This window comes from Oncorhynchus mykiss, chromosome 15 (assembly GCF_013265735.2).
Source record: "Oncorhynchus mykiss isolate Arlee chromosome 15, USDA_OmykA_1.1, whole genome shotgun sequence".
NCBI lineage: Eukaryota > Metazoa > Chordata > Actinopteri > Salmoniformes > Salmonidae > Oncorhynchus > Oncorhynchus mykiss.
The window spans coordinates 69,806,619-69,833,899 of record NC_048579.1 but is presented as its reverse complement, the minus strand read 5'-3'; the positions used below and the strand labels follow the sequence as shown (position 1 = coordinate 69,833,899).

Sequence of the window (27,281 nt, the reverse complement as noted above, 5' to 3'; positions counted from 1 at the left end):
CAAGGACAGCGAAGTTTAATGCAATTGACGTTACTTGACAAATACTGTCACTGACATGGCTAGCCTCGCTAACTACACTGCTAGGCCCGCGCCCATCTATCTCTGTTTGCAAGCTAACGTTGCCATCACCGACCAAGCAACATGACATTTCAGCACAAGTCATTATTCGGGCTGCAGCAAAGCCCTGCTTTTCTGACGACAATAAACCAGTTCAGCATAACTACCTACGATCTCATGTTCGGTAATTCTGTTATTTTCAAGGTAGCTTATCTGTTGGGCACAATAAACAACCCAAGAATGTCGTCTGATTTCCTAGATTCAGAAACACCTTCAGCAAAATTAGCTGGCTAGCTAACATGCTATTACGCAGCAGGGGAAAACCTGACATGTATTTGGTGGTAGCTGCCCTCCCTCGATGAGGGGGGCATCCTGGTTCTCCCAAAACACGGTGAATTTATACGGTTTAGTAGATTCCGACATGTACAAGATCCACCCTCGTTATAACCCCGTGCAAAGATGCAGGGCCAAGCAGCTTACCTCTGGATGGAGAATAGGAACACAGCCAGCTTCTTTCTCATATTCATCCATAACGTCAGCCATCTTGGTGGTCAATCTCGCCAAGCATTATGGGACACAACGCTCTGTAGAAACAAACAGGAGGATGGGACGTTCGGTCAAAGCGATGCTCGAGGCTCACAAACCGTCCTGCGATTTTCTGGGGGTACATTGATGTTGCATTACGTCATTGTGTCACATCATCGTTTTGGTATAATTCTGTATCGGGTCATGCATATCAATACCTCTAGGTTAAGTCATGAAAGGAGGTCGGTACCCACATGTAAAGCCATTTGAGGTGTAATTGTTATAGCCTACTGTTATTATAACACTCTATGCCTGACACGAAACAACGTTATGATTCAGATATGTGCGTGCATGGACGACCTTGAACGCTAATATTCCCCACCTTGTTGCAGCTGTGTGATCTGCACGAGAAATTGCGTCACATTTTTTTTAAAACGTTCCTATTTACGAAATAAATATTTATGTATTTTACAGTAATCTTGTAGTATTAACATCATGACTAATACTGTTATGGCTATACATATTTTAAAATAGGTTTGGAAAAGCAGTTAATGTATTGTATAACCGTTAGTTAGTTAGGCTACTTCCAAGATGTAAACAAAAAAATCCCTACCAAAATGAACCCTACGTAAATCTATGCAATGGTGTGTTTGCTTCCATAAAGTTTATGTGCAATATATACCTCAGTGGTGCAATATGTATGAAATATTTGTATTTTTCGAAGGGACCGTGCTACATTAGCCTGATACCAGTCGAGCTATTCCACTCCATGCCACTGCTTGGCTGGTCTTTCGGCAATCTCAACGTTCAATATGCAGCCGGATTTACGGCGCAGTTAGTTGTTGATTGGTAATTGGAAACAACAGCCATGACAACAATCTGGAACATGGGTGTACGCAAATTTTCAGCAATATAGAATTCGAATTGAATAACAACAACAAACAAGACCGTTACGACCTGCTGCGGTAATTCCCTTGTGAGAAGGCAGTGTCAGTGCAATGTCATGTTGTTCAAAGTGGCTGGAGCGGACTCTGTAATGAGAGAGAAATAATGATACGGATCGAGCTGGGTTTGCTTCAGTTGCATCCTATTAATTAGAGGAATGAAGCGCAAAACTGGCACCTGTTGTCATTCCTCGCACATATGCTGACCATCATGACCTAATACATGTTTTACCATTTGTTATGCTCATTTCAGTTGCATTATTTGTCCCTCCTCTCTTATTGAGAGATGGAATCCAGACCGGCTACTACTTTCTAAATGGGCGTAGAGAGAATTAGTAATATCTCTCTCTCACACACTAAAAGGACCTATCAATCAAAGCCACCAGCGCACCTCAAGACACACAAATCACATTTCTCCTTTCCTAAAAACGTATTCAAAACATATGCTCACCTTCACATGTTGGCTGTAATCCATCAGAAAGTAGGCCTAGGCTGCATTATAGCATAATGTTAAAATCATGTATTTAAATGAATTGACAAGGAGAGACAGCTATAGTATTACGAGAGACGTTGGTTCTATAATTATTATCCAAGCATGTGCCTTATTCCAGAGGACTTTTTCTAAACTCCCCCCTGTAATTCTTTATTTTTTTCATTCAGTTGAGTCTGACGGAAGCCTTGGGGTTTTTATTCTAGGCGTGAAGATATTCCACCAACATGTTTAGACGATAAAAAGCTACAATGATCACTCGTGCATGGCTGCCAAATGTTTTGGTGTCCCCATAAGTCTAATATTTAAATTGAGGAAGGGTGACGATATTCATTATTTTAGCGATCCACGTTAGACGTCCCTCGCAAAGAATAGGCCCCCCATTCTGCTGATGTGAGCTGTTGGCGCACTTGCGCTTGATATGTGTTTATTGATGTGAAAGTGCCATTTCCCAAAAATGACCTCAGTGGGGAATGGGGATCTACGTCAACAGCCAGGGTTTCATTAAACAGGCCTAGGCATTATACTTTTTTTTTATTGCACATTTAATTAAATTGTCGTATGTGGCGATGTTCAACTTCAATTCGTTGGCACAAAACATGTCAGACAAAATATCGTTTTTGTCTCTTGCTTGTTTAACAGTATAACTTTAGACCGTCCCCACGCCCATACCCGGGCGCGAACCAGGGACCCTCTGCACACATCAACAACAGTCACCCACGAAGCATCGTTACCCATCGCTCCACAAAAGCTTCGGCCCTTGCAGAGCAAGGGGAACCACTACTTCAAGGTCTCAGAGCAAGTGACGCCACCGATTGAAACGCTATTTAGCGCGCACCGCTAACTAAGCTAGCCGTTTCACATCCGTTACACTTGCACAGCACAGGTGCTGGTCGCCTTAATTCACTGTTGTAGGCTTAGTATCAAATCAAATGTTATTTGTCAAATACGCCGAATACAACAGGTGTCGTAGACCTTTACCCTGAAATGCTTACTTTACAATGCCGTTCAGAAAATATTTACTAAATAAAGTTTTTTTTTAATCACATCAAAAAGTTACACAATAAAATGACATAACGATAACGAGGCTATATACGGCGGTACCGGTACCGAGTCAGGCTAATCGAGGTAATGTATATAGGCTAGCATTCGAATGGTGGATTAATAGCCCAGGCTGCCCAGCCTATGAATTAACTTCTAATATACACATCTCTGTCTTCAATGTTCCTTTCTTATGTAATTCATGCATCTCCGCTGACATCTCCACTGGCCTCTCTCTGTCCAATCCTACTGTATTCCTCTTACAGCTCTTGAGACAGTACCCTATAGCCCAATGCGTGTCCTCGAAGTAGCAAGTTTGAATGGCGAGAGCTTCTCTGGTATGACGTGATCACGTTGGCTGATGGTAAAAAATCAATAAACGGGAATCCTGCGTTCTTCCCGCGCCCAATGTTTATGTTTACAATTAAATGTATTATGTCAGAATGCCCAGTGTTTATGTTTACAATTAAATGTATTACGTCAGAATGCCCAATGTTTATGTTTACAATTAAGTGTATTACGTCAGAATGCCCAACGTTTATGTTTACAATTAAGTGTATTACGTCAGAATGCCCAATGTTTATGTTTACAATTAAGTGTATTACGTCAGAATGCCCAATGTTTATGTTTACAATTAAATGTATTACGTCAGAATGCCCAATGTTAGAATGTTTCCATTCAAATGTATCAATTAAATTTGAACGTTTTCCCATCAGTCTAGTTTGCATTAACATTGTGATTGGATGATAGCGGTGAAGGTTATCGAATCTAGTGGCAAGGAGTGGAACGTAAATTAAAGAGCCTGGTACCCAGGCTAGTGCTACATCTTTCTGCCACTAGATGTCGGACTCTACCCATCTCATATTTAGTGGTTACACAAATACATTATTCTACGGCTTCATAGATACAGCAACATATACGCTTTAAATGTAGCTGTCTTATTTCTACAAGTATATGTGGCCCACAACATATTCGTTATTTGTTTATGGACAATTTATCTATCCTTTAAAACATGACATTACTAGTTGTGTAGACTGCCGAGCATCAAGCAAAAGTAGTCGAACGATAATCACCGGATTACAGGCGTCTCAGTTAATCACTGATTCAACATTCGCACTCACAAGAAGGAAGGCTACGAACAGGATTTCAGAGCTTTTATATAGACTCTAAAATACATGTAAAAAAATCAGTTTTAGAAACTGATCCGTTCCATCAACTAATTAAACAATTTCTAGAAAACCATATGTATATGTTGCAAACCTGTGATAGCAGGCAGCTGTCCTGACTCCTTATCGAGTGTGAAATGATGGAGTGTGTAAGCTAACGTTAGCTATTTCTGCAGTTCTTCTTAGCTAGCGAACGAAAAAAAACATTACATCATAAGGAAGTTGCAACAGTCAAACTAACAGTGGATGGTACCAGATAAGCCATCTGAACCAAACAAGGTAAGGACTAACGTTACCTTTCTATGGATGTTAATTATGCGAGTGTGAAAAGAGACACGGATCGGAGGGTGACACTTCTGAATGCGACAAAATTGAATGGTTCCGCTCTGTTCTGCTTGGGTGCTAACCCACACCAGCCAGATAGTTCGTTAGCAAGTTAGATATAGTTGTTGACATCAGTGTTGGCTATGGAGTTGTTAACTGTATGCTTATCAACGTCAATGTTACTAACTAGAAATTATCCTGGCTAGTTAGCTAGAATGCTAACTGACTTCATTATTTAGCTAGCCTGGTGGGGGTTATGTAATAGATGATAGGGCAATGAACAGGATCCAACCAGCTCGCTGGTTTTCATCTGATAACGTTACATGTAAATGGCAACGGAATCGATGATGCTCTCCGAGTATTTCAATCGCAGGCTAGGTGGCTATGTCAAGGCAGCATACATTTGTATTAGCTTAGATGACAGAGCACTCTGAATGCAGACGTGCGTGATCAGCATGACTACAGTAGATATAGCCTAGTTGTGTGACAAGAAGGCCTACGTTGCGACTGAGATGAATTGTCAGGCTAAAATATAACAGTAAAATATAGGTTGATTCTCTTCACTTTGTCAAAAAAAAGTAAAATATTTTTCTGTTATCTTTTGAATGCAGTGACTGAAGCATTGGGAGGGAAATTATATAATTGCTCTCCATTAAAGGAAAGGGAATGGGAAACAAACACGGAAACATTTTACAATATGTCTGCAATTATTTTTTGCGTCTTCAGTTAAAACATGTTCAGATATTGAAATACAAGTCACAGGGCTTGGTTCTTGTTTGTTAGCCAACGTTGTGCTGTGAAAGCTGTCCAAAACATCAACCCTGAGCTGACTTCACGTTACACTGAGATCCTGCGGTCGGGTTATGTCAGCAAGCCCAGGCCCGATCAGATATTATGTTACAACTCTCACTTGATATGAAGAGCTCAGTAACATGACACCCCACCATGAGACACAGCTCTACAATAACATGCTCTGCACCCTCTTTTCATAACGGGACACTGAAGGCATACATCACCAGACAAATTGTGTAGGCAATTGAAGCTACAGTACAGTGAGCCGACTAAAACCAGGGTTATACTCAGTGGTTGACTTGGACTGAAATAGGTGCCCGTATTTATTTTGTTTGCCGATACTGTTTTTATTTAGGTGAAACTTTTGAGTGAATATTCTAAAAGAGGAACAGGAACTCCAGCAGTAGACAAATTGAGGTGTCGGTGCTCCGGCCCAAGTCTAGCACTGGTTCAGAAAAGCAGTTGAAATGATTTCCCATTAGTCTAGTTGTCAAAGATGATCTAGTCCTTCCTTGAAAATCAACCAATTAGAAATATACCTTTGTTTTTAGAGGATATATTGAGGTTCAACTGTACTATTATAAAGCACTCTATCAAAGTACTATCACCTCCTAAAAATTTGAGGCAAATACTAGACGACTCCTAATGATTCAGGCTGATTGGACTGGTAGCCTAGCCTAGACTGGGACTCCCTAAGGATTCAGGCTGATTGGACTGGTAGCCTAGCCTAGACTGGGACTCCCTAAGGATTCAGGCTGATTGGACTGATAGCCTAGCCTTGGACTCCCTAAGGATTCAGGCTGATTGGACTGATAGCCTAGCCTAGACTGGGACTCCCTAAGGATTCAGGCTGAGTGGACTGGTAGCCTAGCCTAGACTGGGACTCCCTAAGGATTCAGGCTGAGTGGACTGGTAGCCTAGCCTGGGACTCCCTAAGGATTCAGGCTGATTGGACTGGTAGCCTAGCCTAGACTGGGACTCCCTAAGGATTCAGGCTGATTGGACTGGTAGCCTAGCCTAGACTGGGACTCCCTAAGGATTCAGGCTGAGTGGACTGGTAGCCTAGCCTAGACTGGGACTCCCTAAGGATTCAGGCTGATTGGACTGGTAGCCTAGCCTAGACTGGGACTCCCTAATGATTCAGGCTGAGTGGACTGGTAGCCTAGCCTAGACTGGGACTCCCTAAGGATTCAGGCTGATTGGACTGGTAGCCTAGCCTAGACTGGGACTCCCTAAGGATTCAGGCTGAGTGGACTGATAGCCTAGCCTGGGACTCCCTAAGGATTCAGGCTGATTGGACTGGTAGCCTAGCCTAGACTGGGACTCCCTAAGGATTCAGGCTGAGTGGACTGGTAGCCTAGCCTAGACTGGGACTCCCTAAGGATTCAGGCTGATTGGACTGGTAGCCTAGCCTGGGACTCCCTAATGATTCAGGCTGAGTGGACTGGTAGCCTAGCCTAGACTGGGACTCCCTAAGGATTCAGGCTGATTGGACTGGTAGCCTAGCCTAGACTGGGACTCCCTAAGGATTCAGGCTGAGTGGACTGGTAGCCTAAATTGGGACGCCCTAAGGATTCAGGCTGAATGGACTGGTAGCCTAGCCTAGACTGGGACTCCCTAAGGATTCAGGCTGAGTGGACTGGTAGCCTAGCCTAGACTGGGACTCCCTAAGGATTCAGGCTGAGTGGACTGGTAGCCTAAATTGGGACGCCCTAAGGATTCAGGCTGAATGGACTGGTAGCCTAGCCTAGACTGGGACTCCCTAAGGATTCAGGCTGAGTGGACTGGTAGCCTAGCCTAGACTGGGACTCCCTAAGGATTCAGGCTGAGTGGACTGGTAGCCTAGCCTAGACTGGGACTCTCTAAGGATTCAGGCTGAGTGGACTGGTAGCCTAGCCTAAATTGGGGACCACATATTTCCATGTTTTCCATTCTTGACAGATTTGCATGTCAATGCAGGGTAATCATCATCTCACCCAGATAGGAAACATTCGTCATTTGAGTGATGAGGTGTAGACTACACCCTCAGTCACAGGCTCAGGCCTCCAGGGCCTTGCAGGTCATTTGCCTGCCAAATATAGTTTCCATTCGCCCCTCAAACTAGGCCTGCAGCTCATGGCCAGTGTACTGTTGCTCAGCTCTGGGATGTCTGTGGCGTGTCTTGATCCATTTCCACGTAGGCCTTTTTATTTACCTGTTAAGATGGGATGCTGACATGCTGTGGAGCTGGCTGTGCTTTAGTCCCACTCTGGTTTCAGTAAACTGCACATGATCAGGTTTGCTGGTTGTGGTGTGTAGCTGTGTCGTTGCTCAGAGAGATTTCCTACAGTGAGAGTAAACACAAGGCCACCTGAGCTACCAACCCCCAAGGTGTTGTGTGACTCCCTGTTCCCAACCTGTATAGATTCTCCCCCCTTGAGAAAGACAACATCCGGCCTCTGTCTCACTTCACAGCCCAGGCTGGTGTAGATATCTCAGCCATAAAGCCTATTGGCATTCCAATAGGTGATAGCAGCACCATGGTAAACAATGTAAACATTGCTCCCTGACAAGGCCAGCTACTGTTTAGGTCATAGTGCACTTCATTTCCAAAACCAAAAACTACAATTTTACGTAATTGTGTCAGATACCATTTATGTTACGTATTCTGTCCACGAGAGATTATAGCACACTAGGAAAAACAAGGTTGAATTACTATAGCAACATCTCAAAAAAATATTCTGACCAAGATACTTCGCAATTAGCCTACAGAAGCCTAGTTGAACTTAACTTTACCTTGTCAACTAATACGACTCTGTAGAAATACATAGTAGAAAAAAGACTATCATTCACATGTAATCAAACAGACTCTGTCCAATGTTAAAAATACATGTTATTAATGTGTAATTGTACTGTTACCAGATCATTGGACTTGAAAGCCTGTGTAAACTGTCTGTCCTTCTGGTTTCTTCTCTGATTTGATTCCATTCGACTACACTGTCGCGTGGCGCTACATGTTGGCATTAAGAATTGATTTCATTAACATGGCTAACACCCTCATTTTGTCTCAGCATGAATAATCTTGCTCCCGAATGTAATTGTGATGTCTGGAGGCCTGCCTTCTACTGCCATAAATAAACACATTTTAAAAAGCTATGCATTCAAATGACCGCAAACATTAAATGACTCGGCACACAATGACATTACTCTCATGGTAGGAAATCTCTCTGAGCAACGACACACAGAAGGAAGTCTCCTCTCCCCAGTCACTGTTACTGATCTCCTCACTGGTCTCCACGGTGATGGATGGATGCCCTGGGCGTAACCTCACTGCTTGTATCATTGACTTATAACAGAGGAGCGCACTAAGCCAATGATAAACAATGTGTTTGTATTTCCGAGGATGACTGGAATAGCTGCCTAACGCTTTCAGAGTCAGACGGATGTCCTTCACATTACTGGTAGAGGAGATTGCCTGCTTGCAACCAGTCATGACTTATCTATTGAAAGGGATACTTCAGGATTTCGTTGGATACCGTTTTTATGTTTCTGCGTGCAGTTTGAAGGCAGTTGCTCACTAGTGCTAACGCAATGACTGGAAGTCTATCATATCTGATAGACTTTGTCATTACACTAACGCAAGTTAGCATTGGCTCTCGAAACTACCTCTAACTTTCTTCATAATGGACGCAGAGACACAAAAATGCCAAAATTCCGAAGTGTCCCTTTAAAGCTGCTGAAATTAGGCGAACTATTCCAATTTTAGCAACCAAGAAATGGCGGAGCTGTTTCTGCATATTGCACCTTTTAAGACTGTCAAATCACATGGCTTTCTGGAGTTCGCTGGATTCAAAAGGCCATAGAAATGAGTGAATAGACTAATAATTTTGGTTTAAAAAAACATCCTTGCTAGCAGTCATTGGGCTATGTCCTATGTGACAGGCACCCACTGATATGACATACAGTACAGTATCCTGCTAAAGACAATCAAATAAAATACAATTGTATTTGTCACAGGCGCTGAATACAACAGGTGTAGTATACTTTATAGTAAAATGCTTACTACAAGCCCTTAACCAACAATGCAGTTACAAAACATAAGAGGGGTACAGTACCAATGTTGAACTTTTCCAACAATTCCATATGAAATAATGTCTCTTCTAGTCTGTCCACCTGAATCCACGTGGCTTGTAATGATCTTCTGTTCATTGTAATATTAAGACACTAGGCCTAAATGCAGAGGACATTTAAAACGTCCACACTCAGTATCTGTACACTGTGTTGATATTGCTTCCTGCCAGGGTTGAAGCCCAGCCTTGGTAACAGAGCTCTAATGCTGAGTCACACACACCCTGGAGGCTGATGGTCATGGAAATGACACCACTGCAGAGTGTAATGGATGGACGGGGTCGAGTCTGGCCTGTGATTTGGGTGACTGAGTGCTATGTAGACAAATAGCTGGTTCAGTGTAATGGTTGTCTCAGGCTTTCCTCTGTGCCTGGGATCTGAAGGGCTTCCAATAGCCACAGCCACCAAGTAGCCTTGTCACTGCTGGAGGCTGATGTTGCACTGAAGTCTAAATGGACTTAAATTCAAATCATCACTGATGCAATGCACACGTCTTTAGTAGGAATATCCTAATATTGTGTGACTGGCTTTGAAAAATCTTTCAACCCGTCTGCTTTCTTACCTGAACAAATTACAATTTGCACCTGGAGTTCAAACAAATCCAAAGTACAGAAGTTTAATTAACACCAGCTTAACACCAGTTTTTTTTTTTTTTACCCCAGCAGTGTAGGTATACACACACACACACACACACACACACACACACACACACACTCACATTCACTATAGACGAGGGCTCCGCCTGGCCCTTGGAGATCATTGGCCCAGCTAGTCATCCTCAGGGCTCGTCCTGGTCACTCCTCCAGAGCACATCCTTAGATATATTTAGATATTAAGGAAAACCTAATCAGGATTGTGCACCCAATTGACTGTTCCCCGGGGAGACAGTGCTGCAACCACAGATGGTTCCTTTAACTATTCTTGGGAACATGGAGCGGCTCTTGGTTACTGTACCCTGCTGTGTAGGGGCCTAGTGGAGAGTCCTGTGTAGGGGCCTAGTGGAGAGTCCTAGTGGAGAGGCCTCAGGACGTCTAGCGCCTCATGATTCATAAAGTAATAACACACACTCAGCATGTGGGATGGCAGGGTAGCCTAGTGGTTAGTGCGGTGAACTTACAACCGTAAGGTTGCAAGTTCAAATCCCCGAACTGACAAGGTACAAATCTGTCGTTCTGCCCCTGAACAGGCACATAGTCCATGTTCCTAGACCAGTTGTTCCTAGGCCGTCATTGAAAATAAGAATTTGTTCTTAACTGACTTGTCTAGTTAAATAAAAAGGTAAAAATGTCATCCTTTCTCACGTTACGTCCAAGTCCATTAGAGATGCTGAATGAAATACTACACCTTCTGGGTTAAATGCGGAAGACACATTTCAGTTGAAGGCCTTCAGTTGTACAGCTGACAAGGGGCCCCTTTCCCTTCCCTTTCTAACTACACGTCAATGACAGCTAGCACAGCTGCCTATTAGCTAGAGGTTTATAAAGCGTGTGAGAACACAGCGACTATCACTACACGTCAATGACAGCTAGCACAGCTGCCTATTAGCTAGAGGCTTATAAAGCATGTGAGAACACAGAGACTATCACTACACGTCAATGACAGCTAGCACAGCTGCCTATTAGCTAGAGGCTTATAAAGCATGTGAGAACACAGAGACTATCACTACACGTCAATGACAGCTAGCACAGCTGCCTATTAGCTAGAGGCTTATAAAGCATGTGAGAACACAGAGACTATCACTACACGTCAATGACAGCTAGCACAGCTGCCTATTAGCTAGAGGCTTATAAAGCATGTGAGAACACAGAGACTATCACTACACGTCAATGACAGCTAGCACAGCTGCCTATTAGCTAGAGGCTTATAAAGCATGTGAGAACACAGAGACTATCACTACACGTCAATGACAGCTAGCACAGCTGCCTATTAGCTAGAGGCTTATAAAGCATGTGAGAACACAGAGACTATCAGTCTGGTCTTTTTCCTCTTCTTCACCTTGACAGCTGATGCTGACGTTGGCATTAAGAGAGACTAATGGCTAAAGCAATTATAGTTTTCTACCTTTACAGTCAAAATGTCTTGTTAGCAAGTTTCCTTTATCCCAAGGTATTTGTGAATTGTGCTGTAAGTCTTTGTGTTCCAACACTGCTAAATGCTACGCCTCACTAGATGTATTGGATAGTGTCATTCATAGTCTGTGTGTTAGGGCGGGCTGAGCTGTAGTGTTCAACAGTGTTGAACTGGTTTCTAATGCATTTTACACCTCTTTGAAATAAGCTGATTTGTTGCATAAATCCCCCAGATTAGCTGTGAAGTTCAAAACCCACTCCTGTCTCATAAAAAGCCTCCTTTTGTCTCATAAAAACCCGCTCCCGTCTCATTAAAACCTGCTCCCCATCTCATTAAAACCCGCTCCCATCTCATTAAAACCCGCTCCCCGTCTCATTAAAACCCGCTCCCCGTCTCATTAAAACCCGCTCCCTGTCACATTAAAACCCGCTCCCTGTCTCATTAAAACCCGCTCCCCGTCTCATTAAAACCCGCTCCCTGTCACATTAAAACCCGCTCCCTGTCTCATTAAAACCCGCTCCCTGTCTCATTAAAACCTACTCCCTGTCTCATTAAAACCTGCTCCCGTCTCATTAAAACCTGCTCCCGTCTCATTAAAACCTGCTCCCGTCTCATTAAAACCTGCTCCCCGTCTCATAAAAACCTGCTCCCCGTCTCATTAAAACCCGCTCCCCGTCTCATTAAAACCCGCTCCCCGTCTCATTAAAACCCGCTCCCTGTCTCATTAAAACCCGCTCCCTGTCTCATTAAAACCTACTCCCTGTCTCATTAAAACCTGCTCCCGTCTCATTAAAACCTGCTCCCGTCTCATAAAAACCTGCTCCCCGTCTCATAAAAACCTGCTCCCCGTCTCATTAAAACCCGCTCCCCGTCTCATTAAAACCCGCTCCCCGTCTCATTAAAACCTGCTCCCGTCTCATTAAAACCTGCTCCCGTCTCATTAAAACCCGCTCCCCGTCTCATTAAAACCTGCACCCGTCTCATTAAAACCTGCTCCCTGTCTCATTAAAACCCGCTCCCCGTCTCATTAAAACCCGCTCCCCGTCTCATTAAAACCTGCTCCCGTCTCATTAAAACCTGCTCCCGTCTCATTAAAACCTGCTCCCCGTCTCATTAAAACCCGCTCCCGTCTCATTAAAACCCGCTCCCGTCTCATTAAAACCCGCTCCCCGTCTCATTAAAACCTGCTCCCCGTCTCATTAAAACCCGCTCCCGTCTCATTAAAACCCGCCCCCCGTCTCATTAAAACCCACCCCCCGTCTCATTAAAACCCGCTCCCCGTCTCATTAAAACCCGCTCCCCGTCTCATTAAAACCCGCTCCCGTCTCATTAAAACCTGCTCCCGTCTCATTAAAACCTGCTCCCGTCTCATAAAACCTGCTCCCCGTCTCATTAAAACCCGCTCCCGTCTCATTAAAACCCGCTCCCCGTCTCATTAAAACCCGCTCCCCGTCTCATTAAAACCCGCTCCCCGTCTCATTAAAACCCGCTCCCCGTCTCATTAAAACCTGCTCCCCGTCTCATTAAAACCTGCTCCCCGTCTCATTAAAACCTGCTCCCCGTCTCATTAAAACCTGCTCCCCGTCTCATTAAAACCTGCTCCCCGTCTCATTAAAACCTGCTCCCCGTCTCAGTAAAACCCGCTCCCGTCTCATAAAAACCTGCTCCCCGTCTCATTAAAACCCGCTCCCTGTCTCATTAAAACCTACTCCCTGTCTCATTAAAACCTGCTCCCGTCTCATTAAAACCTGCTCCCGTCTCATTAAAACCTGCTCCCCGTCTCATAAAAACCTGCTCCCCGTCTCATTAAAACCCGCTCCCCGTCTCATTAAAACCCGCTCCCCGTCTCATTAAAACCTGCTCCCGTCTCATTAAAACCTGCTCCCGTCTCATTAAAACCCGCTCCCCGTCTCATTAAAACCTGCACCCGTCTCATTAAAACCTGCTCCCTGTCTCATTAAAACCCGCTCCCCGTCTCATTAAAACCCGCTCCCCGTCTCATTAAAACCTGCTCCCGTCTCATTAAAACCTGCTCCCGTCTCATTAAAACCCGCTCCCCGTCTCATTAAAACCCGCTCCCGTCTCATTAAAACCCGCTCCCGTCTCATTAAAACCCGCTCCCCGTCTCATTAAAACCTGCTCCCCGTCTCATTAAAACCCGCTCCCGTCTCATTAAAACCCGCCCCCCGTCTCATTAAAACCCACCCCCCGTCTCATTAAAACCCGCTCCCCGTCTCATTAAAACCCGCTCCCCGTCTCATTAAAACCTGCTCCCGTCTCATTAAAACCTGCTCCCGTCTCATTAAAACCTGCTCCCGTCTCATAAAACCTGCTCCCCGTCTCATTAAAACCTGCTCCCGTCTCATTAAAACCTGCTCCCCATCTCATAAAAACCTGCTCCCCGTCTCATAAAAACCTGCTCCCCGTCTCATTAAAACCTGCTCCCGTCTCATTAAAACCTGCTCCCCGTCTCATTAAAACCCGCTCCCGTCTCATTAAAACCTGCTCCCTGTCTCATTAAAACCTGCTCCCCGTCTCATAAAATGTAGGAGGATTGTGTCTGGAATAGTCTGGACTCTTGTTTCCATCCCATTAGCTCAGATCCGACCAAGAAAGAAACCCACTGAAACGGATTGTAGACTGTTTGTTTTAATATAGAAACTACAGGTAAAAGTTCATCTAGTTGAAGCACCTTTTGAAGGCCATTGTCCTGGATGAAGGAGACATTTTAGGAAGGTCTTCCCCAGAGCTCCAGAAGGATGGGATCATGACGAGGCCCATGGGGCGTGGCGTCTCTGCAGCGCAGTGACCCAGTAGTCGGACTCCCCTGCACAGCTGGCATTCTCAGCTGCCTGAAATCCTGCTCCAAGGCAGGGTTCCCTCGTCCACCCTAAACCATTATTACGTCGGGCCTCCGTGTTGCACAGACAGGATTACGGCACTAAATATAGCCCCGCTTTAGGGCCTACACACCGGGCGTGACCTCAGAGGTGTGCCCCAGTGAACCCTGCCAACATGGAGTGTATACAGTTTTAATCACTGGAGCAATGCAGTACAGGAAAAAGGAATGAGAAGTAAAAAGATAGAATATATTATCGGTTAGCTAGATGTTTGACTGACAGCACTGCTGCAGCAGCGACATCAGACCAACCCTAAAAGCCTGGGAGAGATGATTGTGGGCTTACCTCACTATAGAAAGGATTTGTCACTGGGCAGGACAACGAGGCTACTTCTGTATTCTGTAACTATGGCTCACTGCTTTGACTTCACCGCCAGTGAAGCAAATCCCTTTTGCTTTGTGAATGGAGTGAACACAAAGGCCCAGCGGGCTGATATGATTCTCCTTTGTAGGATTTCACTTCTTCTCTGACTTGGGCAGGTTCTTAAAAGCCCCCCACTAATTGGATACCCAGCCAAGTCTCAGCTTCAGGAATCAGAGATTGAATGAGTTTGCTGCAGGTCTATTCCATGCTAACAGAATTCCACTGTGACTCAGATTTTTTCACTTTAAAATGTATACCAAACAAAAACAATTGATTTAGAAGTTTAACAAACCATATGCACAAGGACTTTCCACAGAACATTTTATAAACACACATTTACAGCAAACTGTGCAGATACAACGTGTGGTAACAGAAGAGGGAGAGTTTACCCTCTGCACAGTTCTCACAGAAAATGTAAAAATACAACATAAATGTACTGTGTAAATTGTTTCATAGTAGTCATGATGTATAGAGTAGTGTTCTATGGTTGGTTAGACTTTGAAGTCAGTTGTTTGGCATACATTTTCAAGTGTCAAATCCGTTTCAGAATAATTTCCCTGCTTCCAGTTTCCTTGGAATTTCCCTGCAGTGAATGTTGAAGGAGTGTCTTGTTGCTCTTAAACCGACTGATAAGAAAATAAAAGCCAACAGCAGCTCTGTTTTCTGGGGACAAATTATCCTCGGCCATCTAAAGCTTCATTTGCACCTGGCTCAGGAAGCTCAGTTCAGAGACCAGTGGGGACTGGCGTTCGTGTCCACTCCTCTCTTGATTGACCCTAATTTAATTACTTAGCTGTTTTATTAAATTAAGTCAAGCTTTGTTGCTCTTGAATCACTGAGTAGAAATCTGTGGGCGTGGCCCGATTTGAAGCTGTGCTTCACTCACAGTGGAAAAAACCCATCAAGAAGTTTCCCCGTTGCCTCATCATTTATCTGGCCTTTGTTGGTCTGACATAAGCTGTTATCACGTTTTCTAGAAAAAGATTAAAGTGAAAGGTGCCAAAGTGGCTCTGTTGCCAGGAGACTGGACAGATGGTCATGTGTTTACCACAGTAAACGTGTTTAAAAAGCCCAGCAGAAACGACATGGGATTTGCACTGACTGTGTCTTCATTGCATTTACCATCTCTTCATCTGTTTTCTGCTCTTGTGAAACACATTGTTCCTCCCATTGTTGGACACCGTGTGAAACCGTCTGTAACAAATGAGTTCTTTAACTTCTCCAGCGCCGCCACCTTTTAGCCCTGGGCTGTGATTCAGTACACGTTGATACCAACCAACAACAATACTGAAAACAGCACCACTTGGTCCCTCCACAGTTAGAGTTGCCTCATGGAAAGTGTCCCTGGGCTGTGATTCAGTACACGTTGACACCAACCAACAACAATACTGAAAACAGCACCACTTGGTCCCTCAACAGTTAGAGTTGCCTCATGGAAATTGTCCCTGGGCGTTGGGACATCTCCATGGGAACGGTTTGGAACGTAACCCCTGTTAGGCTAATCCGTCTAGGACTAAGCCCCGGACCGTCCCTGGGAACATAGTAAGAGTGACACTGTGACGTACCCCGGAACTCTTATGTCACCTGACCGACCGTGCTCTATTGTTTCAGTCTCGCCCGAGTCGTCAATGCTTTCCGGGCTAACCAGGAGACCCAGACCCAACTCTGCTCCTACTTCTAGTAGCTACAGCAGCACCCACCAGTCTCCCCAGCATGAGGACATGGTTTGGCAGAGAAAGAGAAGGGGAGACTGAGCTGGTAAGAGGAGAGGTAACCTGAAGACCTGAAGGTAGACCTCAGTCCTAATGGCTTCCTCCAGACAACTACCCCGTGGATTACGTTTGTGTTGGTGGAGGCTGTACAGGACTTCTGCCTCAGCGGGTGTTCTTAGTAGTTTTACAATCTACTGTTTTGTTTTGCTTTTGAAAAGTGTAAATAATATAAATATAAAGAAGATTCCAAAGAATAACGACAATGTATAAATTAGGCGAACAAAATCGTATTCATTGATACATTAGTGTTGATTGAATTTATGTCACTATCAGGTCTCAGTGGAGGGTTTCTGTAGGCTGTCAGGTTTGTACTGGTGCAGTTCTCTGGAAACAACAGCTTCTGCATTTCCCTTCCCCCAGGGAAGTGCTTCTGCATGCTATCCTTCCCCCAGGGAAGTGCTTCTGCATTTCCCTTCCCCCAGGTTATAGGCCTAGATGTTGCTTTATGACTACCATAGCAACATTGAAACGTCCAATTAAAAGGAGGTGGGAGTATTCCACTTGATGTCTGACTGATAGTAATGTGCCTTTGTAGGCCAGTGTGCTTATTTATTACCGTCTGAGAGCAAGAGCTGCCTCCGCTCACCTTGTGGGCTAACACCAATAACTAACTAGGTTAGTCTGGCCTGTGGAACTGTGCTGTTCACACACACAAAACAAGGGAGAGGTAGAGAACCTGTCGTTTTGGTTCGATCCATTCCTTTATGTCAACATGGTATAGCCTAAATGAACACACATACTGTGAACCAAGACATGACTCCACACAGCGCGACACGACATGACTCCACACAGCACGACACTACATGACTCCATACAGCGCGACACGACATGACTCCACACAGCACAACACTACATGACTCCACACAGCGCGACACGACATGACTCCACACAGCGCGACACGACATGACTCCACACAGCGCGACACGACATGACTCCACACAGCGCGACACGACATGACTCCACACAGCGCGACACGACATGACTCCACACAGGGCAGCGCGACACTACATGACTCCACACAACACGACAAGACATGACTCCACACAGGGCGGGCAGCGCGACATGACGTGACTCCACACAGCGCGACAAGACATGACTCCACACAGCGCGACAAGACATGACTCCACACAGGGCGACAAGACATGACTCCACACAGGGCGGCAAGACATGACTCCACACAGGGCGGCAAGACATGACTCCACACAAGGCGGCAAGACATGACTCCACACAGGGCGGCAAGACATGACTCCACACAGGGCGGCAAGACATGACTCCACACAGGGCGGCAAGACATGACTCCATACAGGGCGGCAAGACATGACCCCACACAGGGCGGCAAGACATGACCCCACACAGGGCGGCAAGACATGACCCCACACAGGGCGGCAAGACATGACTCCACACAGGGCGGCAAGACATGACTCCACACAGGGCAGCGCGACAAGACATGACTCCACACAGGGCAGCGCGACAAGACATGACTCCACACAGGGCAGCGCGACAAGACATGACTCCACACAGGGCAGCGCGACAAGACATGACTCCACACAGGGCAGCGCGACAAGACATGACTCCACACAGGGCGACAAGCCATGACTCCACACAGCGCGACACGACATGACTCCACACAGCGCGACAAGACATGACTCCACACAGCGCGACAAGACATGACTCCACACAACACGACAAGACATGACTCCACACAGCGCGGCAAGACATGACTCCACACAACACGACACTATATGACTCCACACAGCGCGACAAGACATGACTCCACACAGCACGACAAGACATGACTCCACACAGCACGACACGACATGACTCCACACAGCACGACAAGACATGACTCCACACAGCACGACAAGACATGACTCCACACAGCACGACAAGACATGACTCCACACAGCACGACAAGACATGACTCCATGGGTCCTGGGCTCCATCAGATTAACCCTCTGTGGTTTGTGTTTGGGTCCTGGGCTCCATCAGATTAACCCTCTGGTTTATGTTTGGGCCCTGGGATCCATCAAATTAACCCTCTGGTTTATGTTTGGGTCCTGGGCTCCATCAGATTAACCCTCTGGTTTATGTTTGTAACCTGGGCTCCATCAGATTAACCCTCTGGTTTATGTTTGGGTCCTGGGCTCCATCAGATTAACCCTCTGGTTTATGTTTGGGTCCTGGGCTCCATCAGATTAACCCTCTGGTTTGGGCCCTGGGCTCCATCAGATTAACCCTCTGGTTTGTGTTTGGGTCCTGGGCTCCATCAGATTAACCCTCTGGTTTGTGTTTGGGTCCTGGGCTCCATCAGATTAACCCTCTGGTTTATGTTTGGGTCCTGGGCTCCATCAGATTAACCCTCTGGTTTGTGTTTGGGCCCTGGGCTCCATCAGATTAACCCCCTGGTTTGTGTTTGGGTCCTGGGCTCCATCAGATTAACCCCCTGGTTTATGTTTGGGCCCTGGGCTCCATCAGATTAACCCTCTGGTTTGTGTTTGGGTCCTGGGCTCCATCAGATTAACCCTCTGGTTTATGTTTGGGTCCTGGGCTCCATCAGATTAACCCTCTGGTTTGTGTTCGGGTCCTGGGCTCCATCAGATGAACCCCCTGGTTTATGTTTGGGTCCTGGGCTCCATCAGATTAACCCTCTGGTTTATGTTTGGACCCTGGGCTCCATCAGATTAACCCTCTGGTTTATGTTTGGGTCCTGGGCTCCATCAGATTAACCCTCTGGTTTATTTTTGGGTCCTGGTCTCCATCAGATTAACCCTCTGTGGTTTGTGTTTAGGCCCTGGGCTCCATCAGATTAACCCTCTGGTTTATGTTTGGGTCCTGGGCTCCATCAGATTAACCCTCTGGTTTATGTTTGGGTCCTGGGCTCCATCAGATTAACCCTCTGGTTTGGGCCCTGGGCTCCATCAGATTAACCCTCTGGTTTGTGTTTGGGTCCTGGGCTCCATCAGATTAACCCTCTGGTTTGTGTTTGGGTCCTGGGCTCCATCAGATTAACCCTCTGGTTTATGTTTGGGTCCTGGGCTCCATCAGATTAACCCTCTGGTTTGTGTTTGGGCCCTGGGCTCCATCAGATTAACCCCCTGGTTTGTGTTTGGGTCCTGGGCTCCATCAGATTAACCCCCTGGTTTATGTTTGGGCCCTGGGCTCCATCAGATTAACCCTCTGGTTTGTGTTTGGGTCCTGGGCTCCATCAGATTAACCCTCTGGTTTATGTTTGGGTCCTGGGCTCCATCAGATTAACCCTCTGGTTTGTGTTCGGGTCCTGGGCTCCATCAGATGAACCCCCTGGTTTATGTTTGGGTCCTGGGCTCCATCAGATTAACCCTCTGGTTTATGTTTGGACCCTGGGCTCCATCAGATTAACCCTCTGGTTTATGTTTGGGTCCTGGGCTCCATCAGATTAACCCTCTGGTTTATTTTTGGGTCCTGGTCTCCATCAGATTAACCCTCTGTGGTTTGTGTTTAGGCCCTGGGCTCCATCAGATTAACCCTCTGGTTTATGTTTGGGTCCTGGGCTCCATCAGATTAACCCTCTGGTTTATGTTTGGGTCCTGGGCTCCATCAGATTAACCCTCTGGTTTATGTTTGGGTCCTGGGCTCCATCAGATTAACCCTCTGTGGTTTGTGTTTGGGTCCTGGGCTCCATCAGATTAACCCTCTGGTTTATGTTTGGGTCCTGGGCTCCCTCAGATTAACCCTCTGGTTTATGTTTGGGTCCTGGGCTCCATCAGATTAACTCTCTGGTTTGTGTTTGGGTCCTGGGCTCCATCAGATTAACCCTCTGGTTTCTGTTTGGGTCCTGGGCTCCATCAGATTAACCCTCTGGTTTGTGTTTGGGTCCTGGGCTCCATCAGATTAACCCTCTGTGGTTTGTGTTTGGGTCCTGGGCTCAATCAGATTAACCCTCTGGTTTATGTTTGGGTCCTGGGCTTCATCAGATTAACCCTCTGTGGTTTGTGTTTGGGTCCTGGGCTCCATCAGATTAACCCTCTGGTTTGTGTTTGGGTCCTGGGATCCATCAGATTAACCCTCTGTGGTTTGTGTTCGGGTCCTGGGCTCCATCAGATTAACCCTCTGGTTTATGTTTGGGTCCTGGGCTCCATCAGATTAACCCTCTGGTTTGTGTTTGGGTCCTGGGCTCCATCAGATTAACCCTCTGTGGTTTGTGTTCGGGTCCTGGGCTCCATCAGATTAACCCTCTGGTTTGTGTTTGGGTCCTGGGCTCCATCAGATTAACCCTCTGTGGTTTGTGTTTGGGTCCTGGGCTTCATCAGATTAACCCTCTGTGGTTTGTGTTTGGGTCCTGGGTCCTGGCCCCTGGGTCCTGGGTCCTGGGCTCCATCAGATTAACCCTCTGGTTTATGTTTGGGTCCTGGGCTCCATCAGATTAACCCTCTGGTTTGTGTTTGGGTCCTGGGATCCATCAGATTAACCCTCTGGTTTGTGTTTGGGTCCTGGGCTCCATCAGATTAACCCTCTGTGGTTTGTGTTCGGGTCCTGGGCTCCATCAGATGAACCCCCTGGTTTATGTTTGGGTCCTGGGCTCCATCAGATTAACCCTCTGGTTTATGTTTGGGTCCTGGGCTCCATCAGATTAACCCTCTGGTTTGGGCCCTGGGCTCCATCAGATTAACCCTCTGGTTTGTGTTTGGGTCCTGGGCTCCATCAGATTTACCCTCTGGTTTGTGTTTGGGTCCTGGGCTCCATCAGATTAACCCTCTGGTTTATGTTTGGGTCCTGGGCTCCATCAGATTAACCCTCTGGTTTGTGTTTGGGCCCTGGGCTCCATCAGATTAACCCCCTGGTTTGTGTTTGGGTCCTGGGCTCCATCAGATTAACCCCCTGGTTTATGTTTGGGCCCTGGGCTCCATCAGATTAACCCTCTGGTTTGTGTTTGGGTCCTGGGCTCCATCAGATTAACCCTCTGGTTTATGTTTGGGTCCTGGGCTCCATCAGATTAACCCTCTGGTTTGTGTTCGGGTCCTGGGCTCCATCAGATGAACCCCCTGGTTTATGTTTGGGTCCTGGGCTCCATCAGATTAACCCTCTGGTTTATGTTTGGACCCTGGGCTCCATCAGATTAACCCTCTGGTTTATGTTTGGGTCCTGGGCTCCATCAGATTAACCCTCTGGTTTATTTTTGGGTCCTGGTCTCCATCAGATTAACCCTCTGTGGTTTGTGTTTAGGCCCTGGGCTCCATCAGATTAACCCTCTGGTTTATGTTTGGGTCCTGGGCCCCATCAGATTAACCCTCTGGTTTATGTTTGGGTCCTGGGCTCCATCAGATTAACCCTCTGTGGTTTGTGTTTGGGTCCTGGGCTCCATCAGATTAACCCTCTGGTTTATGTTTGGGTCCTGGGCTCCCTCAGATTAACCCTCTGGTTTATGTTTGGGTCCTGGGCTCCATCAGATTAACTCTCTGGTTTGTGTTTGGGTCCTGGGCTCCATCAGATTAACCCTCTGGTTTGTGTTTGGGTCCTGGGCTCCATCAGATTAACCCTCTGGTTTGTGTTTGGGTCCTGGGCTCCATCAGATTAACCCTCTGTGGTTTGTGTTTGGGTCCTGGGCTCAATCAGATTAACCCTCTGGTTTATGTTTGGGTCCTGGGCTTCATCAGATTAACCCTCTGTGGTTTGTGTTTGGGTCCTGGGCTCCATCAGATTAACCCTCTGTGGTTTGTGTTCGGGTCCTGGGCTCCATCAGATTAACCCTCTGGTTTATGTTTGGGTCCTGGGCTCCATCAGATTAACCCTCTGGTTTGTGTTTGGGTCCTGGGCTCCATCAGATTAACCCTCTGTGGTTTGTGTTCGGGTCCTGGGCTCCATCAGATTAACCCTCTGGTTTGTGTTTGGGTCCTGGGCTCCATCAGATTAACCCTCTGTGGTTTGTGTTTGGGTCCTGGGCTTCATCAGATTAACCCTCTGTGGTTTGTGTTTGGGTCCTGGGTCCTGGCCCCTGGGTCTTGGGCTCCATCAGATTAACCCTCTGGTTTATGTTTGGGTCCTGGGCTCCATCAGATTAACCCTCTGGTTTGTGTTTGGGTCCTGGGCTCCATCAGATTAACCCTCTGTGGTTTGTGTTTGGGTCCTGGGCTCCATCAGATTAACCCTCTGGTTTGTGTTTGGGTCCTGGGATCCATCAGATTAACCCTCTGTGGTTTGTGTTCGGGTCCTGGGCTCCATCAGATTAACCCTCTGGTTTATGTTTGGGTCCTGGGCTCCATCAGATTAACCCTCTGGTTTGTGTTTGGGTCCTGGGCTCCATCAGATTAACCCTCTGTGGTTTGTGTTCGGGTCCTGGGCTCCATCAGATTAACCCTCTGGTTTGTGTTTGGGTCCTGGGCTCCATCAGATTAACCCTCTGGTTTGTGTTTGGGTCCTGGGCTCCATCAGATTAACCCTCTGTGGTTTGTGTTTGGGTCCTGGGCTCCATCAGATTAACCCTCTGGTTTATGTTTGGGTCCTGGGCTCCATCAGATTAACCCTCTGTGGTTCGGGTCCTGGGCTCCATCAGATTAACCCTCTGGTTTGTGTTTGGGTCCTGGGCTCCATCAGATTAACCCTCTGGTTTGTGTTTGGGTCCTGGGCTCCATCAGATTAACCCTCTGTGGTTTGTGTTTGGGTCCTGGGTCCTGGGTCCTGGGTCCTGGCTCCCTACACCGTCTGGTGTTAAATGTATTTTATTCTCCATCTCTTCTCTTTCATAGTGTAGCCTACACAGGTACCATAGTACTCTGTTCTTCCTCTCCTCTCCTCCCAAGACCAGTCTGTCTGTGTGGTTCAGATTGACCACCAGATGGACATTTTAATTGGCCCTGCGACTAATAAAGCATGTCCAATGGGATTAAGGAATGGGTTCTGGAGGTGGGCCAAAGGACACGCCTCATGGAGCCCACTGGCACGGAGGAGATTAAAAACTGTAGAACCCACACACACTTGTAGAACCACGCGCGCAATCACACGCGACTAGGTCACTCCGTCTAGGACACTTCGTCTAGGACACTCCGACTAGGACACTCCGTCTGTGATGGACTGAAGTGTATGCTCCGCCAGGCTCTTTTAGGAGGGGAGGGGATATAAACACTGTGATGTCATCATGTCTCCCTCCCTGCCTTCTCTTCTCTCTCAGGCTGCTGTGGGGTCGTGAGGAGACTGCTTTCTGCTGCACCAGCTGCATGAGGTAGGTCCTATATTTGTCACCGCTCGCCTGTCTGCTTGAAGATGCTCGGCTGCTTTTGGTAAATGGGTATGGAGCTCCACACATGACTGTGTGCGTGTGTGTATTTGTGTGCGTGTGTATAGGTGATGTGTCTGTAAGTGCGTCTGTGGGATGTGTGTGTGAGAGAGCGAGAGAGCGTGTGTGTGTGTTATATGCGATCTCGTACTGCATGCATGGTAGTGTGTGTGTGTGAGTGTGTTATATGCGATCTCGTACTGCATGCATGGTAGTGTGTGTGTGTGAGTGTGTTATATGTGATGTCATACTGCATGCATGGTAAGTTGTGGGAGAGAGTTGGTGCTACAGTAGGTTTAGCATACAGTAGGTTTAGCATACAGTAGGTTTAGCATACAGTAGGTTTAGAATGCCTCTATAGCAATACAGAGCCGGAGGCTCGTCGGATCAGATTTTACAACAGGACTGGTACACAGACAGACCGGTGCTGTCCAATCTGAAGTGGCCTCTCTGAAGTTATCTCAGGCTAGCATCATGCCCTGCTGGATCATGGTGTCTCTATCACTTCCAGCTCTCTGTCATTTCTCTCTCCCTCTGTCTCTCTCCCTCTGTCTCTCTCCCTCTGTCTCTCTCCCTCTGTCTCTCTCCCTCTGTCTCTCTCCCTCTGTCTCTCTCCCTCTGTCTCTCTCCCTCTGTCTCTCGTCCCTCTGTCTCTCTCCCTCTCTCTCGTCCCTCTCCCTCTGTCTCTCTCTCCCTCTGTCTCTCTCTCCCTCTGTCTCCCTCTCTCTCTCTCCCTCTGTCTCTCTCTCTCTCCCTCTGTCTCTCTCTCTCTCTCTCTCTCTCTCTCTCTCTCTCTCTCTCTCTCCCCCTGTCTCTCTCCCTCCCTCTCCCTCTGTCTCCATCTCGCCCTCTGTCTCTCTCCCTCTGCCTCTCTCCCTCTGCCTCGGTCTCTCTCGCTCTCCCTCTCTCTCTCTCTCTCCCTCTGTCTCTCTCCCTTTCTCTCTCTGTCAATCAGATGAAGGTACGGAGGTGCTTCTGCCCTTAAGTGGAATCCACTCAGTCAGCACAGTCACCTAGACTGCACAGTCACCTAGTCAGTTGAGATCTGAACCAGAGAGGTGCTGTTCTGTCAGACAGTCAGTAGAGATCCGAACCAGAGAGGGGGTGTTCTGTCAGACAGTCAGTAGAGATCTGAACCAGAGAGGTGCTGTTCTGTCAGTAGAGATCTGAACCAGAGAGGTGGTGTTCTGTCAGTAGAGATCTGAACCAGAGAGGTGGTGTTCTGTCAGTAGAGATCTGAACCAGAGAGGTGGTGTTCTGTCAGTAGAGATCTGAACCAGAGAGGTGGTGTTCTGTCAGACAGACAGTAGAGATCTGAACCAGAGAGGTGGTGTTCTGTCAGACAGACAGTATAGAGATCTGAACCAGAGAGGTGCTGTTCTGTCAGTAGAGATCTGAACCAGAGAGGTGGTGTTCTGTCAGACAGTCAGTAGAGATCTGAACCAGTGAGGTGCTGTTCTGTCAGTAGAGATCTGAACCAGAGAGGTGGTGTTCTGTCAGACAGACAGTAGAGATCTGAACCAGATAGGTGGTGTTCTGTCAGACAGACAGTAGAGATCTGAACCAGAGAGGTGGTGTTCTGTCAGACAGACAGTAGAGATCTGAACCAGAGAGGTGGTGTTCTGTCAGACAGACAGTAGAGATCTGAACCAGAGAGGTGGTGTTCTGTCAGACAGACAGTAGAGATCTGAACCAGAGAGGTGGTGTTCTGTCAGACAGACAGTAGAGATCTGAACCAGAGAGGTGGTGTTCTGTCAGACAGTCAGTAGAGATCTGAACCAGAGAGGTGGTGTTCTGTCAGACAGTCAGTAGAGATCTGAGCCAGAGAGGTGTTGTTCTGTCAGTAGAGATCTGAACCAGAGAGGTGGTGTTCTGTCAGACAGTCAGTAGAGATCTGAACCAGAGAGGTGGTGTTCTGTCAGACAGTCAGTAGAGATCTGAACCAGAGAGGTGCTGTTCTGTCAGTAGAGATCTGAACCAGAGAGGTGGTGTTCTGTCAGACAGACAGTAGAGATCTGAACCAGTGAGGTGCTGTTCTGTCAGTAGAGATCTGAACCAGAGAGGTGCTGTTCTGTCAGACAGTCAGTAGAGATCTGAACCAGAGAGGTGGTGTTCTGTCAGACAGTCAGTAGAGAACTGAACCAGAGAGGTGCTGTTTTGTCAGTAGAGATCTGAACCAGAGAGGTGGTGTTCTGTCAGACAGTCAGTAGAGATCTGAACCAGAGAGGTGCTGTTCTGTCAGTAGAGATCTGAACCAGAGAGGTGGTGTTCTGTCAGACAGACAGTAGAGATCTGAACCAGAGAGGTTCTGTCAGACAGACAGTAGAGATCTGAACCAGAGTTTTTTATAAGATAAGTTTAATGCTAGTTAGCAACTTACCGTGGCTTCTTACTGCATTCGCGTAACAGGCCGTCTCCTCGTGGAGTGCAATGTAATCAGGTGGTTAGAGCGTTGGACTAGTTAACTGTAAGGTTGCAAGATTGAATTCCCTGAGCTGACAAGGTAAAAATCTGTTGTTCTGCCCCTGAAAAGGGCAGTTAACCCCCTGTTCCTAGGCCGTCGTTGAAAATGAGAATTTGTTCTTAACTGACTTGCCTAGTTAAATAAAGGATAAATAAAGGTGGTAAAATAAAATAGACCAAATCGGTATCCAAAAATACAGATTTCCGATTGTTATGAAAACTTGAAATCGGCCATTCCGATTAATCGGTCGACCTCTAGTCTGTATTGATGTGGCGTGAGCAGGAACTGGCGAATGGAGAGTGGCTAGTTTAGTCTCCTCTCTGCTGTTAGATGGAAACCAGACTAGTTTATTCTCCTCTCTGCTGTTAGATGGTCAGGGCCCAGCCTGCAGGTTTACCCTGGTCCCTACTGTTGGTCAGGACCCAGCCTGCAGGTTTACCCTGGTCCCTACTGTTGGTCAGGGTCCAGCCTGCAGGTTTACCCTGGTCCCTACTGTTGGTCAGGACCCAGCCTGCAGGTTTACCCTGGTCCCTACTGTTGGTCAGGACCCAGCCTGCAGGTTTACCCTGGTCCCTACTGTTGGTCAGGACCCAGCCTGCAGGTTTACCCTGCTCCCTACTGTTGGTCAGGACCCAGCCTGCAGGTTTACCCTGGTCCCTACTGTTGGTCAGGACCCAGCCTGCAGGTTTACCCTGGTCCCTACTGTTGGTCAGGACCCAGCCTGCAGGTTTACCCTGGTCCCTACTGTTGGTCAGGGTCCAGCCTGCAGGTTTACCCTGGTCCCTACTGTTGGTCAGGGCCCAGCCTGCAGGTTTACCCTGGTCCCTACTGTTGGTCAGGGCCCAGCCTGCAGGTTTACCCTGGTCCCTACTGTTGGTCAGGGTCCAGCCTGCAGGTTTACCCTGGTCCCTACTGTTGGTCAGGACCCAGCCTGCAGGTTTACCCTGGTCCCTACTGTTGGTCAGGGTCCAGCCTGCAGGTTTACCCTGGTCCCTACTGTTGGTCAGGGTCCAGCCT

General features: G+C 47.1%; 2 protein-coding genes across 8 annotated transcripts in view; one reads left to right on the top strand and one right to left on the bottom strand.

Moving 5' to 3' along the window:
- Positions 1-2,188, bottom strand: part of LOC110499755 (zinc finger DHHC-type palmitoyltransferase 17) — a 49,386-nt gene extending 47,198 nt beyond the window's left edge. The window contains exons 1-2 of one of the 6 annotated variants that reach the window (XM_036945137.1): positions 1,978-2,188; positions 538-641 (exon numbers count right to left, since the gene is read on the bottom strand). In XM_036945137.1, coding sequence (XP_036801032.1) covers positions 538-600 — 63 coding nt within the window. In that variant the 5' untranslated portion in view covers positions 601-641; positions 1,978-2,188. Of the gene's footprint in view, positions 1-537; positions 729-800; positions 930-1,264; positions 1,365-1,539; positions 1,559-1,977 lie in introns of those variants that run through there. The other 5 variants (XM_036945140.1, XM_036945139.1, XM_036945138.1 and 2 more) reach the window with 5 other exon arrangements.
- A 1,944-nt stretch (positions 2,189-4,132) lies between these two features.
- Positions 4,133-27,281, top strand: part of LOC110500965 (oxysterol-binding protein-related protein 8) — a 151,590-nt gene continuing 128,441 nt past the window's right edge. For both annotated transcript variants that reach the window (XM_036945132.1, XM_036945131.1), the window contains exons 1-2: positions 4,133-4,502; positions 23,696-23,746. The gene's annotated coding sequence lies outside the window, so the exon portion shown is untranslated. The remainder of the gene's footprint in view (positions 4,503-23,695; positions 23,747-27,281) is intronic.